At 49.8% G+C, this 18,544-nt stretch overlaps 1 protein-coding gene across 11 annotated transcripts in view; it reads right to left on the reverse strand.

The window, feature by feature from the left end:
- The window catches only part of ARHGAP22 (Rho GTPase activating protein 22), a 218,772-nt gene that overhangs the window by 140,531 nt on the left and 59,697 nt on the right, over window positions 1-18,544 (reverse strand). For all 11 annotated transcript variants that reach the window (XM_047759995.1, XM_047759990.1, XM_047759994.1 and 8 more), the window contains one exon: window positions 2,229-2,428. In XM_047759995.1, the coding sequence (XP_047615951.1) occupies window positions 2,229-2,428 (200 nt within the window). The remainder of the gene's footprint in view (window positions 1-2,228; window positions 2,429-18,544) is intronic.

The following is an 18,544-nucleotide window of genomic DNA, read 5'->3' on the forward strand; positions in this document are numbered from 1 at the left end:
TATGGGCTTGACCAGGAAGGGAATGATAATAGGTGCCACAGGCAGAGCTTGAAGATGCTGGGGACCCTGGCAACTTTAGTCACCATCATCAGAGTGACATGTCACAAACAGGACAGCCAGGAAAGCCAAGATGCCACTGAAGGGCGAAGGCTGGTCTTCAATACGAAATGCAGGGGCCAGAAGGAAAATGGCAGTGAGCAAGCCAGAGGTGTGGTTCCTGATGTGGGAAGGCTCAGAGGCAGGGAGCAAGGCAAAGGCAGTGCTGAGGGAGCAAGAGGGCACTCAGACTTAGGTATTCCATGTGCTAGAATTGGTGCTAGCGCAAATTTGTGCTAGTTGTATGTTCCACAATCTAATCCTTAGTGCATCTCTGTGAGGTAGGTAATGATGCCTCCATTTTAGCAAAGTTAAAAAAAAAATAAGTGATTTGTTCCAAGTTACACAGATTCAGATCAAATTCATAGTTTCTATTTGTCCTACTCTACCTCTCTGGGAGTTGTTTTCCTTCTTTATAAAGCCCACAGAGGAGGAACAAGATTAGTTTCCTAAACTTTAGTTTAGATCCACTTTAATAATTCTTCTCACCCCCACTTTTCATCTCTACTATTATTAGTGTAGAAGTTTTCCTAAAGCAGTCTCACTTGTGTGTGTTAAAATATACATAACATACAACTTACCATTTTAACTATTTTTTCTTTTTTTTGGTCTTTTTAGGGCCACACCTGCAGCACATGGAAGTTCCCAGGCTAGAGGTCAATTCGGAGCTGTAGCTGCCACTCTGCACCACAGCCACAGCAATGCAGGATCTGAGCCGCATCTGTGACCTACATCATAGCTCCTGGCAAAGCCAGATCCTTAACCTACTGAGCAAGGCCAGGGATCGAACCTGTGTCCTCATGGATGCTAATCAGATTCATTTCTGCTGAGTCACGATGGGAACTCCCCATTTTCACTATTTTTTACGTGCGTAGCTCAGTCGCATTAGGTACACTCACAGTGCCATGCAACACTTACTGTTTTTAACTTAGATATATTCTAGAAAGGAAAACATGCTATGACTATCATGAACAGAAACCAGAAGGACTTTCCATAAACAGAAGTTAACCACTAGAATAAATACAGTGAAGACAGAAAGTTATTAACTTGCAGCTGGTTACTGTTGCCACTGAGGTCTCTGAGTTGAGGCCTGCTCCTCCCCAGGCCCAAAGCCCCATATTTTTAAGGGAGGATCCCAAGTATTGAGACATATTAAAGATGTGATAGCTCCTTCTTCATACTCAGATGTGGAAGAGTGAAAGAGTCATTTTCTCGCTGTGATGTTGAAGTGACCCCACGCTGTACCCAGGTACCTCCTTCCACCTTGCTCATCTTTGAGCCCTGTCCCTGCCCCTAGGCCCCTGAGCACACTGGCAAGCACTGCTGCAGGTGCACAGGCTCCTGCCACCAAAGCTCAGTGACCCCAAACAAGTGGATTTCTCTTTTCCTTCCAACTTGGATCAAGGACCAGGAGCATCCTTTGAGACAAGTCCTTCAAGTTTCCTTCTGCATTTTTCCCAAGAGAAATGAGGGTGGCTCCCAGATGTCATAACAAGGATTAGATTGCTCAGGCTCTGCAAGCCCCGCTGCCTTGGATGGCAGCATGCAGGGCACTTTGTTATGACGTCCGCACGGGGCAACTGGGACTGGGCCACACCCTGGCGGGTGAGTCCACCAATTGCTCTAAGTGAATTTTTAGTGCAATCTGGGTGAAAAGGTGGAGCTGACGATGCTGGTGGAAAACAGAAGTAGCCCCTGAGAGGCAGAGGCCTCTGACACAAGGGTTCCAGATTTCAGGATGAGGTTGGATGTGGCTGGGTGCCCTGGACAATGGATGGAGCAGAATATGTGTACCTGTGTCCTCCCTGGAAGCATGAGAAGTTGAAAAGGACATGGGGGAAGTTGTTTTTTAAGCTGCCAGAGATGGTCTCTATTAAAGTTATAAGGAAAGAGTTCTATTACTGAAGCTGTGGGTGTGTTTCAGTAAAACAGCAGGAACATGGAGGCTGAGCAGAGAGATCACTTTAGAAATCCCAGTGAAATGTCATGCTGAGTGGAGTCAGGGGCTTGGGCGCCTGAGGTGTGGAGGGACTGATGGGAGGGTCTCTGCCTCTCCCTCTCCCAGATATACTTAAACACTGCACCTTGGAGCCCCGCCCTGATGCCCACTGGACGTAGGACATGCTTCTCACCTGAGGCTTGGTTTCGTCTTTGTCCTTGTAGTAGAAAAGCTGATCCCCACGCAGCACGAACCAGCGCTGCTGCCAGTTCTTCATGATGCTCCTCTGCTTCTTCAGCCAGCCCGCCTTCAGCACGGGGCCCAGCCTGCGGGGGCAGGGCGGCCGCCCAGGGCTCCGACTCTGCTCCCCCATCACCAGGCTTTTGGAGCGAGCTGGAAACCAAGCACATGCACAATGAGCGCAAAGGATGCAGGCATGTAGTCAGTCCTTGCCCCACCTTGGCCTTCTAGCTGCCCTGTGACCAGTGCATGGGAGATTCAGCCAGTGCGGCGCGATCATGCTTGCCTACTTCCCCCTCAGGTTCGAAGGGTCATACACTGGAGCCCCTCGCCATGGCAGCCCAAGGTCATCCACCTGGGGCAGCGCACAGCCTGCCTGCCTGGGTTAGTTTCTGCTTTGTCGCTGGGATCCAAGACTTTCCCTTTCGCCAGGTTTGTTCATCCATCCATGCATCCACGCATCTTCTCCATCCAGACATCTTTCAGTTTGTTCAATGACTCATTCAGTAAGTACAGTAAGTATTTATTAAGTACCTACTATGTGCCAATCACTGTTATAGGTGCTGGGGATAAGCAGTGAAATAAGAAACATAAAAATATGGGTCCTGCTGGAGCTCTCATTCTTGTAGGTTGCTGTTACTCAGGCCCCAAGGGAGCTGGTCCCATCAGATCCCCTCCCTGGTTTCTGCATGGCCCTCCTCCTCCGGAGGAATCAGATCTGAGCACCACTGCCCTGAACCCCCCCCCCCCCACACACACCACCTCCATGCTTCCCTGGGATCATCCTGGCAGCTAGGCCTGGATGGCAGGGCCTCCAATGCAGTTGCTCACTGTGACCAGTTGATGGCTCCCTGGCAGGGCCAAGGGTCTGTCTCCCCCACCTCAGAGCCTCTGAGTACCTGTGAGCACTTCTGCCCAGCAGACACCACTGACCATCCCTCTTATCCCTTCCCCTTGCTCCCTCGCCTCCCTCCTCCCTGGGGAAAGCTCCTCTTCTCTCTCTAGCCAGTATCAAGGATATTGCTGCAGTGGTCACTAGGAGGGGCCATTCTTGACTTTGGATGGATAACTCTGAGTCCAAATGTAATCACACCTGTAATTCTAACTTCTGATTAGAATGCAGGGTCCCTGAAACCCATGGTTGTTGCACTGTACATGTGATTCTGTGTGTTCATGCCTGTGTGTGATGTATGTGTGTGTATACGTGTGCATGTATCTGTCTAAGCTCCTCTTGTTAAACTTGTTACACTGCACTTCCTTAAGCCTGGCCTTTCTTCCATCCTCTGTCCATGCTGTCCTACCAACCTGGACCTTTCTTCCATCCTTTTCCTACTCAACCCCTGGCTTTGGCTACATGGTGAGCTCCTATTCATCCTTCAAGATCCATCTCTACAGAACCTTCTTTCTGACCTCTTCCAGACAGCAAGTCACTCCTTCTCCTACCAGGACATGTGGTCCATGGCTGGTAATTATCTGTGTGGCTGCCTTTTTGTCCCTCCTGATTGAGGGGCGGAGATGGGAGGGCATGATGTCTTATCTAGTTCTACATGTGCAGCTCTCATCACCGTGCCAGGCAGGTAAGGATGTAAGACATGGTTGTCAAACAACACGGGCTACTTAGACTTACTCTTTTTTAAAAAACTGAAGTACAGCTGATTTATAATATATTAGTGTTAGGTGTACAACATAGTGGTTCACTATTTTTATAGATTATACTCCATTTAATGTTATTGCAAAATAATGACTATATATTGCATTTAAAGTTATTACAAAATAATGGCTATATTTTCCTGTGCTAATAGAATATATCCTTGTTGCTTATTTATGTTATACATAGCCGTTTGTTTCTTAATCTTAGGTTAGGTACATTTGTATCTTATCTTGACATTGAATGTAGCATGACACTCATCTGGTATCCCAGGCAACTATATATAGCCTGGTGGTTTCCAGCTTTGCCTGAGGCTCACACAGCCTAGGATAGAATTCTGAATCTATCACCCTTACCTGAGCAAAAATGAGCCCATTCATGGGCTCTGCTAGAAGGGGCAGATCATGGCGGCAGGGGGATTAAGAGGTGGCATCATCTCTTCTCTCTGGCACTCTGAGCAGCTGAGGTGGCTCCGTGGTCAACACCAGCCATGTGAGTCAGACCATGCAGATCCTTGTCAGCCCCACCTGATGCCCTCCCTTAACTGTGGTGTGACTGGTGTTGAATGTTCCAGCCTTGCTTCAGCTGTGCTTTGGTCCAGAGAGGAAGTGGGCTGTTTCCAGGCTCCACTCAGTGCACTGAAGGGGGTTGGAGATCTCTAAGGGCAGTGGGCTTTTCCCAAAGACCATAGGGAAGGCAAGTCTGGGTAGCATGGCCCAGCTCTCCTTCCAAGAAAGCACCCTCCTCTGAAGCCCCCAGGTCCCTGCACCTAAGGTTAGGCTTCACCTGTTCTTAATATTTACCAACATTTCTGTGGGTCCTGGTCCCCTGCATGTGGATGTGAACCAGAAGAAAGTGTACTTCCAGCCTTTATTTCTATGGATGTTTACTATTTACTATCCCTGTGAATTACCTTAAGACTCCCTCACGGCTGGACTCTTGGATTCTCTCCAATGTTAATCATTTAAAGAGACAATAGGACCAGCTGAAGAACTACAAGCTTGGGTTGGGATCACTGCCAACTCCGCGAACTCTCTGTGCCTCAGTATGGCCCTCAGCAACTGGGTCCAGGTGGGGTGACAATTCCTGCCACTACAAGGCGAGTTGGAGGGGAGAGATGGCCAGGCTGGCACAGTGCTTGGCATGTACGAGGTGCCCAGTCGCTCGTTAGCACGGAAGTGGTGACTATGATCATGGAAATGGTGCAGTGGCTGTCTCCATGCAGAACTGTTTCCTAAACGTGGGTTCCCAGGGTGAGCTCAGGGAGCAGAAGGCACCAAGCTCTGAATGGCTTTCACCTCTTTAGGTGCCATTATACACTTTCTTCTAGAAACGGTGTGTGGGTACATTCCACCACACAATGACGATAGTGTGCCACTTTGTCCATAGCCCTCGACATGAAATATCAATCTGAATATTCCTACTCCATAACTTGTTACATATGAATGACACAGGTATTGTCTTAGCTTACCCTGTCTTTGAATTCCTAATCAGGTGGAATATCTTTGCATGGGTTTCTACTAATTGCAGGAAGCACCTGATCCCACCTTTGCCCATCGATCTAATTGTTGCTGGTGGGAAGTGCTGGCTGGGCTAGGGAGCAGCTGGTATCCCACAGGTCCATGGGTCACTTGAATCCTGTCTCCTGTGAGCCTCAGCCTTTCCCCAGAATTCTTCCTGCAGCCCCAGAAAGCTGTACTTTCATTTCCAGATGCACACAGTCTGATGTCTGTGCTGAATGGCCCCCACTGCTCTATAACCTCAGCAACCTGCCTTGGAGGGATAACACCCTGCCTGCTGAAGCTAGGCTGAACCACTAGCAGGCAGGTAGGCTGTGTCTGATGGGACTTGACTGCTTCAGGAGGGGCCTTTTTGCTCCTGGGGCTGTGGCTGCTCCTCCATCCCTCCTCCCATCCCAAGCTGTCAAGGAGCTGGAGAAAGGCTGGTTTCAACAGACAGTGCTCCATTTCCAGGCCCTGGGGATGTGAAAACTAGTGTTACCATGACTCCAGTATTCAGGTGGACCCCAGTATTCAGGATCACCGGGGAGAGGGGACAGGTGTGTCCCCTTGGTTACTGAGTTTTGTGGATTTCAGTGTCTTTATTTCTAAAATTACTTTAATTAAGAATGGATGGTAGAGTTCCCATTGTGGCTCAGTGGTAATGAACCCAACTAGTATCTCTGAGGACTTAGGTTCAATCCCTGGCCCTGCTCAGTGGGTTAAGGATCAGACATTATCGTGAGCTGTGATGTAGGTTGCAGACAGCTCAGATCCCATGTTGCTGTGGCTGTGGTGTAGGCTGGCAGCTGCAGCTCCAGCTCCAGTTTGACCCCTGGCCTGGGAACTTCTAGATGCCAAGGGTATGGCCCTAAAAAAAGCAAAAAAAAAGAATGAATAGCAAAATTAAGTCAGCAGTGCCCCCAGTTTTGTGCTTTTTTTTTTTTTTAATAACTTGAGACTTGGCAGAAGCTGGGCGCCGGTGGAGGAGAGAAGAGGCCGGCTCCCACTCCCCTCAGCTCACCAAGAGGGCACTTCTTACAGATTATAATAAGGCTGCCAATCCAGTCAGGTTTTCCCCCAGCCAATCAATCACACAGATATTACTTATAAGGCCCGCAGAGCATCTTGAAAGGAAAATAATCATTGTTATGATTTATTAATAACCACTGTTCCTGTCCTTAGCATTTCCTTGAATCAAGCTATTCAGTTCCGTGCACATTTAAGCCAAGGTTTCAGGTCAAACAGCTCTGATATTCTAAGGCTCCAGAACTAAGGGGAGTTTCTGGAGTTTCTGGCCCAGGAGGAGGGCCTGGGGAAGCTCGTGACCTGAGGAGGAAAAGGGTGCTTTTTGCCCCTCAAAGTCTGGTTCATCGGCTGACAAGCACAATCATTCATTCACTGGCTCATTCATCCATGCTTCCGAGTCTATGGAACTCCTCCAGGTACGGTGCAGACTCTGAGTTGTCTGTGTTTCCCCAGAGCCCCTAGGCTGGCAGGGGAAATAAATCACAAAGAAGAACCACACAGGGATGGAGGAGCCACAGGCCACTCAGACAGACAAAGGCTGCAGACGCTGAAATGAAGGTACAGACCTCTCCACTGTAGACATCTGCAGAGCCACCGGAGGAGGGAGGACCTGGACTGAGAATTGAAAAATGACTTAGAATTTGGGCCCACTTCAGGGGACGTGGGGCTCTGGTTTGGGAGAAAGGAAAGGGTGTGGCACTTGCTACCTCTTGGCTCAAATGAGGCTGTGTGCCAGGTTGATGCTGCCACCTATCTTCACTGACAAGCATCTCTTGAGAGGGTGGACCTTCCTCCCTCTCCCCCTCCCCCCATGACCCCAGTCCCTGCTAATCCCTTGCATTCGTAGACTTCTCCTCTCCTGAAACTGCACTGATCAAATCAATCAGCCTGCTTCCAACTCTCAGCCTCCGAGAGCCCTTGGTGCTCAGGCACCATGGATCACCCTCCTCCTGAAGCCGTTCCTGCCTCCCGCCCTGCAGAGCCCAACTGCCTGGTTCACACCCGCATCTCTCACCACCTGTCTACCCAATCTGGCCTGGACTCCCTCTCTTCTCCCTGAAAATCCTGCTTTGCCCAGGGCTGCCTTCCAACCCATCATGAGTCCAGGTCTTTATTTTAGCCTGGACCTTATTCTGGAACTTGAGGCTCCTGTGTTAAACTATCCGCGGGACATTTCCAAAGGGATGCTTCAGGATCACCTGTGCAAAGGTTCAAATTCAATTACTACTGCGGACTCAGCTCTCTCAAGCCTGCTTCTCCCCTGCCCCCTTCTCATCAAAGGCACATGACCACTCTTGACAGCTCAGAGTTGTTTTGACAAATCCTTCCCCCTCAAGCCCCATGGCCAATTAGTGTCTGCATTCTGAAGACCGTCTCTCTGCATGCTTCTTTCTTTTAATTTCTTTTTTACGGAATCAATTCAAATTCTTATCCTCCTTCGCCTGGACTCCTTTCTCTACCCCCTGCCCTCCGCAAGAGTCTCTAGAATGGATATACAGCTGCCCAGGAAAACTCTCTAAACACAGATGTAATCATCTTCTCCTTTCATCAAAAGTAATTACGGGATTTATCGATTACGTGCAGAGTTAAATCCACCCCCCCACCCCCCAGCCTGGCAGTCAGGACCCTTTCATGGAGCAGCGCCACCCCAGCTTAACAATGCACCTTCTGATCCACCCGGGCTAATTAATGGGCTACCAGAGGGGCCTGCATACTCCACTGACCTGGGGACCTTAGAAAATCCAGTCTCCAGGTCTGCTGAATCACAACTTCTGGAGGAAGGACCTGGAATCTGGATTTTGAAGCAGCCCAGGAGATTCCTATAATCGCTGCCCTCGGCGCCACCCTGGACAACTTCCCACTGCAATGCCCTTTAGCTCATGCTCACTGTCAAAGTTTCACTTTACATTCAAGGTTTAGGTCCAGTTTCACCTCCTCCATGTAGCCCCATCTCCACCCCCGGAGTCACTCTGCTGAAATTAGTCTCTTTCTTTTCACTTCAATTTCACCTTCAAAATAGTGTAATAGCCTGATGTGTAATAGTGTGGTTTGTGCAGTGCATGTATCTACCTCACCCCCAAAATGAGGACCACCGGGAGCCAGGGGACTCAACTCCTGCCCAGCAAACTCTGTGCATAAGTGTGTTTTCTAGTGTGCAAAGAGTGTGTACACATGAGTGTGTGAGAGTGGGTGCATGTATAAGCGTGTGTTTGTGAGGGTGTATGTGCATGCATACTTCTGTGTGTTTGCAGGCACGTTTGTGAATGTCTGCGAGTGTGTATGCATACCAGAGTGCGTGAATGTGTGTGCAGGTAAGCATGAGTGAGTGTATAAGGCATGAGGGTGTGTCTATATGTTTGGGAGTGTGGGGGCACACACATGTGTGAGTGTGTGCACGAGCATGTGTTTGCAAGTGTGTGAGTGCATGCCTGTTCAGAGCAATCCTACATTCAGCATCGGGGGTCTTGGTCCTGTCAGTCAGTTCTGAGCAGGGAGACCCTGAGCCCAGGGCCTGCAGACTCATCCAGAAGCCAGGCTGTTGGGAAACTGGGAGAGCTGATGGAAGAAGCCAGGGGAGGAGAGACAGAGGGTAGAGGGTGCAGGGGAGTCTCTGGGAGGGTGGAGAGCAAGGGAGCACACTGAGAGACATTTAGGAGGAGGAGCTGATTGGCTGTATGGGGAGGTGGGGCTGGGGCAGAGGCCCGATGGGGAGCAGGACGGTGCATGTGTTGGATTTTTGCAGTGTGACTTCCAAGAGGAAGTGGGATGTGGGCTCTGGACTGTAGGAGAGGAAGCGGGCTCAGGAGAGAGAGGTGGCAGGTCAGCGCCCCACACACAGGCATCGCTCAGTCAGGATCTGTTGAATGACACTGTACTAACTGCTCTCACAAACTGTTCATTTAACCCTTAGGACAAGGGCCACCTCATTTACAGCCATGCAAGCTGAGGTTTGGGGAGCTAAGTGAGCTGCTGGGGCTGCACCGTGAGCACGGCACCTCTTGTTTGTGAATGTGAATTCTTCCACCTTCAGAGACTGCTCAGGTGCTGGTAGGGGCTTGGCCTGGAACAGCAAGATGCCACTGTGGGAGTTCCCGTCGTGGCGCAGTGGTTAACGAATCCGACTAGGAACCATGAGGTTGCGGGTTCGGTCCCTGCCCTTGCTCAGTGGGTTAACGATCCGGCGTTGCCGTGAGCTGTGGTGTAGGTTGCAGACGCGGCTCGGATCCCACGTTGCTGTGGCTCTGGTGTAGGCCGGTGGCTACAGCTCCGATTCAACCCCTAGCCTGGGAACCTCCATATGCCGCGGGAGCGGCCCAAGAAATAGCAACAACAACAACAACAAAAGACAAAAGACAAAAAAAAAAAAAAAGATGCCACTGTGGGCTGTGGTAGTAGGCAGGGGGCTCAGATGGACATGGACAGGGGCCCTGCAGCGGTGATGAAGCCTTCTCCCTGCTTTGGGGCACTCGGCCGTGGGGACCTATCTCTGGGGGTGAGAGAGCCTCTCTGTGTCACCCAGTCCTCTTTGGGCTGGGCTCTGACTGTGCCCCCCAAATCCCACCCCTCTGTGTTTCTGCTGCTCTGAGCTGCATCTGTGCCGGGGGCCTGCAGAACCTCCAACATCCTGGCCAGACTGTGCTGGTCATTCTGAGACCTGAACAGAGAAGACATGACGCTGCGAGCTTTCTCAGCCACTGGGTGTTGGTAGACTCCATCCTCATTGCATTAGCACTGGGCTGGCCTTTCTAGAAACATTGGCCTAGGAGAGGCCAAGATGGGAGAAAGAAGAAACTCAACACATGGTCAGGGCAAGGGTGGGGTGGGTGGCAGTGGAAGGGATACACCAGCCTAAACACCTGCAATGGCCAGAGTTAGGGGTGGGGGGCCAGCAGCTGACAGGATTAATTTCAGCTATGCCTCAGAATAACCCTGATTCCTCAGATGTTCTGATTGAGACTCAGAAGAGGGGAGCAGCTTACTCAAGGTCACAGAGCAATGTTAAATGGCAAAGCCAGGATTCAAAGCCCAGTCAGTGCTGGTCACTGTGGATGCTATGACCCTTCCTCAGCAGAATGGAGCCTGAGTGGAGCATTTAGCTTCAGATAAGAGGTGCCAGGAAGGGAGGAGAAAAGCAGCTTGAACAGGACGATGCCCAAGTGTCCACAAGACGTCAGGCTGCCAGGGATGAACACATCAGTCAGTTCCAACTCAGAAGGTCATACCCTTGGGTGGAGGAAAAGGAACTCGAGGACCCAGAGGTTCATTCATTGTTAAGAAGGACAAAGGGCTGGGCAGCATCAAGGCGTTGCTAGGGCAACATGAGGTGCAGGGCCTGCCCTGATTCATGCCCTTTTCCTACTGAGGAAGTAGGGATCTTTTGTTTCTCAAAGTTGAAGAAATTCAAGAAGAGAATGTATAGGAGGGGAAATACAAATAACCAATAAAGATGCGTAGAGATGCTGGATTTCAATGATCATTGGGGGAAATGCAAATTACAGCCATTATACGATGCAACACTGTTTACCCTTTAGGCAGGTAAATTTTTAAAGTTTGGTAATTTCCTATGTTGTGAGCAAGCTACTCTACAGAGGGCAATTGGGCTGTACTTATTAAAATTGAAAACATGCCCACTCTACAACCCAGTGGAAAGGATCACAAGTGCCTAGGTAGTCACACATAAAGATGCCCTTGGACGGCTCTGAGTGCTCCCTAAAAATGGAAAAAACCCAAATGCCAACAATAGGAAAACAGCTAAACAAATTGTGCTGTATTCACATTATAGGATGCATGGCAAAAGTTAAAAAGAATGAGGTGAATGTTAGTTCTCCCCTTTAACAAACACCTCGGAAGAGCTATTTTCACTCTTTCCAACTCCTCTCCTAGTCTCTTTTTTATTGTAGCCTAAAATATACTTAACCTAAAACTTAGCATTTAACCCTTTTTAAGTGTGCAGTTCAGTGCAGCCTAAGTACACTGGCATTGCCATGCAACCATCGCCACCATCCATCTCTAGAATTTTTTCCTCATCCCTAGCTGCTTTCTGTTCTCTTTTGATCCCTCCCAGTCAGCCTTCTCCTGTCTCTGTCCCACAAAACTACTCTAATCAAGGCCACCAATGTCCCTTGTGTCACTTAATCTAAGGGTCGGGTCAGTCCATCCATTCTTTCCCCTTACACCATGGGACCCAAGTTGGCCCTTCCCTCCTCCAGGACTGTTTCTGCCCTTGGGTTCCAAGGCCACTCTCCCCTTCTTCACTGGCCACCACTCTCAGTCTCCTCATAACCCCAGCTCTTGGAGTCCAGTGCCCAGGGCCAGTCCTCAGACTCCATGTCTGTCCACACTCACTGTCTTGGTGATCTCCTTCCATCTCATGGACTTAAAACACCCTCAATGTGTGGAAGGCACCTGTGCAGAGCTCAACCCTGAACACCAGACTCAGGTGTCCATCACCCCGTCCAGCCGGTACCTTTAACATCTCTTGTCCAAAGCGCAACCCCAGGTCTCTCCTCACCCCCAAGCCTACTCCTCTCACGGTCTCCCCCACCAAGGTGAATGGAAATGCTATAAGGCTTGCCTGTTCCCAGCCACCATTTCTCACCTGAACGGCTACATCCCCTTTTCTAGTCTGCCATCCTCCGCTGTGGTGTCTTAACAGGGCAGCCTGAGAAGATGGGAGTTAGGTCATGTTGCTCCCTATGAAACCCTGCAGGAATCCCCTCCTTTTGCTCAGAGTAAAAGTAGGAGCCATCACTACAGGTTACAAGGGTCCTCGGGACCTGGCTATGTGGCCTCTCGGACCTCCTGGTGGATCCCTGCCCCTGGTCACACTGGCAGTTCCTCAAACAGGCCAGCCATACACCCACCGCCTGGCCCTGCACCTGCATCTCTAGCTCTGCAGGTCTTCCTCTCAGCCCCTTTGTTCTTTGCTCAAATGCCATTTTCTCCATGAGGCCTTCCTGAGCATCCTTCTAAGATGTATTCCCCAACCCTCCCATCTCCCCGTTTTCCTGCTTTATGTTAACATTTACTTAAATTCCATTACAGCAGTGCAAGAGAGCAAATTGCAGAATACACACAATATAGAACTATATGAAAAGGGAAGAAAAACAAAATGCCGTCAACAAAAAACATCACAAGGTATATTCAGCAATTTGCAGAGAAGGCACATGTCACACCTGTAATGGTGATGTGGTCATGAAGGGGAGGACGGGGCTGTAGTACTACAATTTTATACAGGAAGGAATGCGTATATTGCTTACATAAAGTAAAAACTTTAATAAAGCGCTCTTTTGGAATGGAGCGATTCCTCCACGAGATCTAAAATAGCAATTAAAATATCATGAGGTCGATAAACATTTATGAGTGTATCTGCAACAGGCACTGTGCTAGGCTGTGGACCACAACACAAAGAGCTGCCTAGCCTCTTGCCTGCCTGGCTTCCAGGCTGAACAGATGATGTTCTGTGGAAGCATGGCCCAAGCCCATCTGGACCGTCTATAGGATCAGGTCGGGGCACCTCTCTGAATGAGCCTGGGTCTACTCTAGCCTGTCTGCTCCACCCCATTTCATCTAAGGAGGAACTCGGTGAGGGTGTGTGCATCATGCACTCACCTAGTGTTGCAACGAGAGCATCTGGCAGCTGCTGTATCTTGGAAAATGCTGAGGACATGTTAAAGACACCTTACCCAGTGGATCACGTTGGCGCTCTGCCCAAATTCCTTTGATGCCTTTTTCCTGTTTCTATGCCCCTTTACTTCCGACAGCATACCCCGGGTGGTTTTTCAGGATCTCCCATTTTGGAAGACTGTCCTTGGGATACTGAAGCCATTTTTGAGCAGGCACTGGGAGAAGCAAAAGTGCCTAGGAATTTACATCCCTCCCTGACCCCTCCAGCCCACGGCCAGACTTCTGGGTGTGGGAACCTGCAAGCCCCTGCAGCCTTGTTTCTATCTGGACACCACTCAGAGGGGTAAAGAGGTGCCATTCATCTTTCCAAGTTCCCCTGGGGCCCAGGCTGAGACCTCCGTTCATTGGGCTTTGCACCCCAGCTCACAGCCCTCTCCCAGGGCTCACAGTGGGTGGACGCCGAGAGATACCATAAGCTCTGTGAATGGATAAACAAACAGAGAGCCAGTTGAGCTTGGGGTTACATACTGCCTGGAAGTGCTGGTCAAGCAGTTGCCCTGCTTCCTGCAGCCTCTCCCAGCACCTCTTCCCAGTGCTGCTCCCCCAGCCCCTCACTGGTGTCCCTTGGGGGCCCCTCTAAGAAATTACGGCAGACAATCCTCATCTCAGGGTCTATTTAGGAGACCCGCACCTAACACATCTGATCGTTTTCAGGGCCCTCTGACTAGGCTATGGCAGCACTGACCTCGGCAGCTGCTGAGGCATCAGGCCCACCACTGCTCCCTGGGGTTCGACGCCCTGCAGCTGGCTAGGGTGTTTCTCCACTGCATCTCTGTAAGTGCAGCCCCTAGAGCGTGGAGGAGTGGCTGTACTTGAAGGAAAACACAATTGATTTATAAAAGTCAATGGGATTTTAAAGCCGAGCTGGGGAAATAGCAAGATGGCTCTCAGAGCTGAATTGATTTAAAGGGTAAGTATTGAGGCCGAAAGATTGATGGAGACGAGAGAGGTGAGGTAATGGAGGGGCACTCTGGAGGGGGCCCGCACGAGACGGTTGCATAAAGTTAATGCAATTTTCAGCCAAGGGCGAGGGGGCCTCGCCGGGCTCCAGAGCTCTCCTGGGAGCACTGCATGAGCCTCAGATGATTTATTACAAGGTGGTTCCTCAGTGCCCCCTACATACATTTATGTATGTATGTATGTATGTATTGCTTTTTAGGGCCACACCACAGCAATGTGGGATCTGAGCTGTGTCTGCAACCTACACCACAGCTCACGGCAACGCTGGATCCCTGAACCCACATCCTCATGGATACTAGTTGGATTCATTTGCGCTGTGCCACAACGGGAACTCTTAAAATTTTTTTTAAACTTGTTACTTAGCTTCTTTCTGGGCTCTGCTTGATCATGTGTTCTTTAATAAGTCCTCTGTCTGAGGAGTCTGGAGAACCAGGCAGGCCATCCTCATGTGTCTCTCCTTGGGGCCTGGAAGGTGAAGGACAAAGGGGAAACCTACCACCCCCCATAAGTAAAAGCATCTTAATGCTTCTTTTTTTTTGTCTTTTTTCCTTTTCTAGGGCTGCTCCCACAGCATATGGAGATTCCCAGGCTAGGGGTCTAATCAGAGCTGTAGCTGCCGGCCACGGCCACAGCCACAGCCACAGCAATGCCAGATCCAAGCCACGTCTTCGACCTACACCACAGCTCACGGCAACACTGGATCCTTAACCCACTGAGCAAAGCCAGGGATCCAACCCGCAACCTCATGGTTCCTAGTTGGATTCATTAACCACTGAGCCACCACGGGAACTCCTATTTTAATGCTTTAAAAACATTAATATAAAAGATCACACTTTTTTTCTGGCCATGCCTGTGGCGTGTAGAATTTCCTGGTGGCAGGGATCTAACCCGCACCACAGCAGTGACCGTAGTCACCACAGTGACAATGCCAGGTCCTTAACCTACTGCACTACAAGGGAACTCCAAAGACCACATTCTTAACAGTTACTTTTATTGGCTCTTCCTGGGTCTGTCTCCTGACTCAGCTGGTGCTGGTTTTCAGCGAGGGGCTGCAGGAGGCAGGGCAACCCCCAAACTGCTTGACCTGCACTTTCAAGCAGTGTGTGACCCCCAAGTTCAACTGGCTCAGTGTTCATTCATCGATTCATGGAACTTATGGCGCCTCTTGGGGGTCCACCCTGTGTGAGCCACTGTGGTGTGGAGATGAAAGTCACACGCCTGCCCTGGAAGAAGTAAAGGGGGAACAAAGACACCCCAATATGAGAGTCTGTCATCATGGCACATACAAGAGGCAGCAAGGAGGTCAAGCTGGGAGACTGGGAGGCCAGTGCTGAGGCTGAAGGTGGATGACAGAACAGAGTGAGTCAACAGAGGGGGATCAGGCTATGCCACCCCCAAAATATGCCACTTTTGCATCTTGATTATTTTGAGCTGAAGGCAACTGAGAAATAGCACACAGGAGGAGCTCTTTTCCTCCCCCTTTCTGCCCAAAAGCAGGGCATACATTTCCCTTTGTAAAGCTGACTTGCTACTCCTGTACCAGGAAGACGAGAGTGAAATTCTTATCATCAGAAGGTGGCTTGAGTCTGCATAGTGAACCTTATTAAACAACCCTTCTTATCTACCATACATTCCCTAGTCACCTTCCTAGAATTTACTGCCACTGGGCTTACCTATTTCTTTTCTATGAAGTACCCCTTCAGACACTTAAAACTATTACTACGATTTTTATGCCTCCTCTCCTACTAACCTTTAAAAAAAATTTTTTTTTGGCCACATCCACGGCATATGGAAGTTCTCAGGCCAGGAATGAAACCTCTGCCACAGCAGCGACTCAAGCTGTTGTAGTGACAATGCCAGATCCTTAACTTGTTGCACCATGAGAGAATGCCCTATTAATCTTGTATCAGTTGAATTAGCAGGGTTCAGGTACAGAACTTAAGAGGGTAGAGGAAAAGTTTTTCCTCCCCTACACTATAGAAGGCTAGGGGCAGAAAGGATAAGCTGAGCAGGAAGGAGAGGAAGACATGCCGGATAAGAGGGCAAGGGTTTAGATCCGTAAGGTCTGGTTCTCAGGCTCTTACACCTGACTCTCACAGAACCCACTTCCCTGCCCTAGAACAGACCACACCCTAACCCCTTCCCACCAAGTCTAATAAAAATCCCTTTTCTTTGAGAAAGACAAGCCTGATAGACTTTCTTAACTTCTATCCACAGGTTGGCCCTCCAACCATCATCTCACCCTGGGTCCCTCTTGTTTCATCTCTTTTTGAGGAGGTTGTGCTCCCTTTCATGGGGAGGACAGCTTCAGCCGTCATCAACATGGGTGTGAAGTCAGGAAGATGAGAAAGCCTCTGTGAGCCAGTGAGTATCTGGGTTTCCAGCTTCACCTCCCACTCACACCACATGCCCTACACTTTCTAGATCAATGATTGGTCCCCCACGGGGGCCATTTTGTGCTATACCCTGTGCCTCCTCTAGTAGGCTCTAGTAGATTCTAGTAGATTCACAAAGCAGGGAGACCGCCGTTTATTATGCTCCCCGCATGGATGGCACACACCTCTATATGCTGTGTTGATGTGTGGGCTTCCCAAAGCCAGAGAGGGTGCCCTCTTCATGCCTGATTCCTAGACTATAGTACAGAAGCTCTCAGTAAATCTTTACTGAGTGAATGAGTGGACACAAGACAGGAATCCTCAAGTTCAAAGCAGATGGGAAAGATCAAATCCAAGACACCCTATACCTCTGTAGATGATGTCCTTGGTTTGGAAGGAATCTGCCAACAGGATTTCTCCTATTCATGGCCTGTTTCCATATGATGAAAAGTTAAAGGGCACGAGATCACTGATTCCATTCCTATAATCAGAGAACTGCCAAGCAGGAGCAGGAAACACAGAAGGCAATTTTTCTGCCTTTCCTAGTTTAGCGGTGGGAGTAGAGAGGTCATGGAAGGGGGCCAGGATTTGGAGGCCTAAGGCCCTTACTCTTTGAGTCCCAGGTTTCCATATAAAATGAGAGCAAAATACAAGTCTTATGCATTTCTTAGACTGTGGTGAGGAAGAAATGAATGACACTTTGAAAGTGCTTTGTAAACAGAAAAGTGCTGAATGGATGAGTGGGGGTGAGTCTGTTTCTCGTTGCTATAGGCTGAGCCCCTGGGAGGCACCTCTCCCTTTTCGAATCCTTGTCCTGGAGCAGCTGGCCCTAGGTTTGCAGCCTCTGCTTCTGTTCAGATTAGCAAGCTATTCACCAGGAGCCTGGGATCAGTGGAGTCGATGTAATTCAATATTGATTATAAATTTCATTTCTGCTGGCCTACGGACCATTAGTTTAGATCAATACACTCTCCACCCTTGGTTAAGTGATCGTTGAGGCTGTTGATGATTTCAGCAACTCAGCGCAGGTCCCTGGCTGTCTTGGTTGGAAAAGCCCAAGGTAGCTTCTTGGCCCAGGCCTACTCCAGCTCAGGCTTGTCTTGTAAACACTTGTTCCCACCTGCAAATGTAAGGTCATGGCCAAGTCTTCAGTTCTCAGGGGCCAGAAGTCCAGCCTGGAGCTCCTGTAGTCCAGCTTCTCGTAGTGCCTTATATCCTGAGTGTCTAGGAGGGCTGAGTTGTGAACTCTGGGCATCTTCCATGGGGAGAACTCAGTTTTCCCATCAGCTGGTATCTGGGAGGAGAGGCAGGAGGAGGGAGGAGCCTTGGGTCCACAGTGCACTTTTTTCCAGGACACAAAATGCCACCTTCATCTCTTAGCATGAGGGCCTTGTACCATGAGGATCGGTGGTCTGGGGGCTTAGGGGGGAGTAATCAGAAGCAGGGGAACCTGGCTGGCAGCGGTTGAGTGCTTGCAGATATGTGCTGACAACCATCCTTCTGTCCTCTCACACCCTCTGCAGGTGGCAGATGGGAAACACCACTGCTCCCAAATCATTTACTGACCCTCTGCTCCTCCCCACCCTCAGGCTCAGCTCTGAAGACCCACTGCCCACAGTGCAGCCCACATCATTGTCTAGTCCTCTGTTCAGACATATCACTTCCCTGTGGAAAGGCCCACCTGGGCGTAGAATGGGTCTATTCCTCCTGCCGCATCACCTCATCCCCTCACTGCCTTCCTGTGTAGCAGCCAGACCCGGAGCTTACAGTTTGCTTAGCGCATGTGCCTCCCGGTCCTGACACAGGAGGTTTTCTTCCCCCAGGACGGCTTCTCTCTTTTGCTGCCCGGATAGGGCTTGATATATAAACAAGTAAATGCATAGTGGTGTTCTAGAGCCTTTGGGTTTTGAAGCCCAGTGCTGCTGCTCCTGGCTGGGCACCCTTCCAGGCTGGCAGGTTCTTTAATCTCTCTGGGAGAGATTAATTTTTCAGTTTCCTCACCTGAAAAAATGGGACAACAGTGTTCTCTTTCTCAAGGGGGGTCCTTTGAAGATTAAAGGAGATTACACAC

Source organism: Phacochoerus africanus, chromosome 15 (assembly GCF_016906955.1).
Source record: "Phacochoerus africanus isolate WHEZ1 chromosome 15, ROS_Pafr_v1, whole genome shotgun sequence".
NCBI classification, from domain to species: Eukaryota; Metazoa; Chordata; class Mammalia; order Artiodactyla; family Suidae; genus Phacochoerus; species Phacochoerus africanus.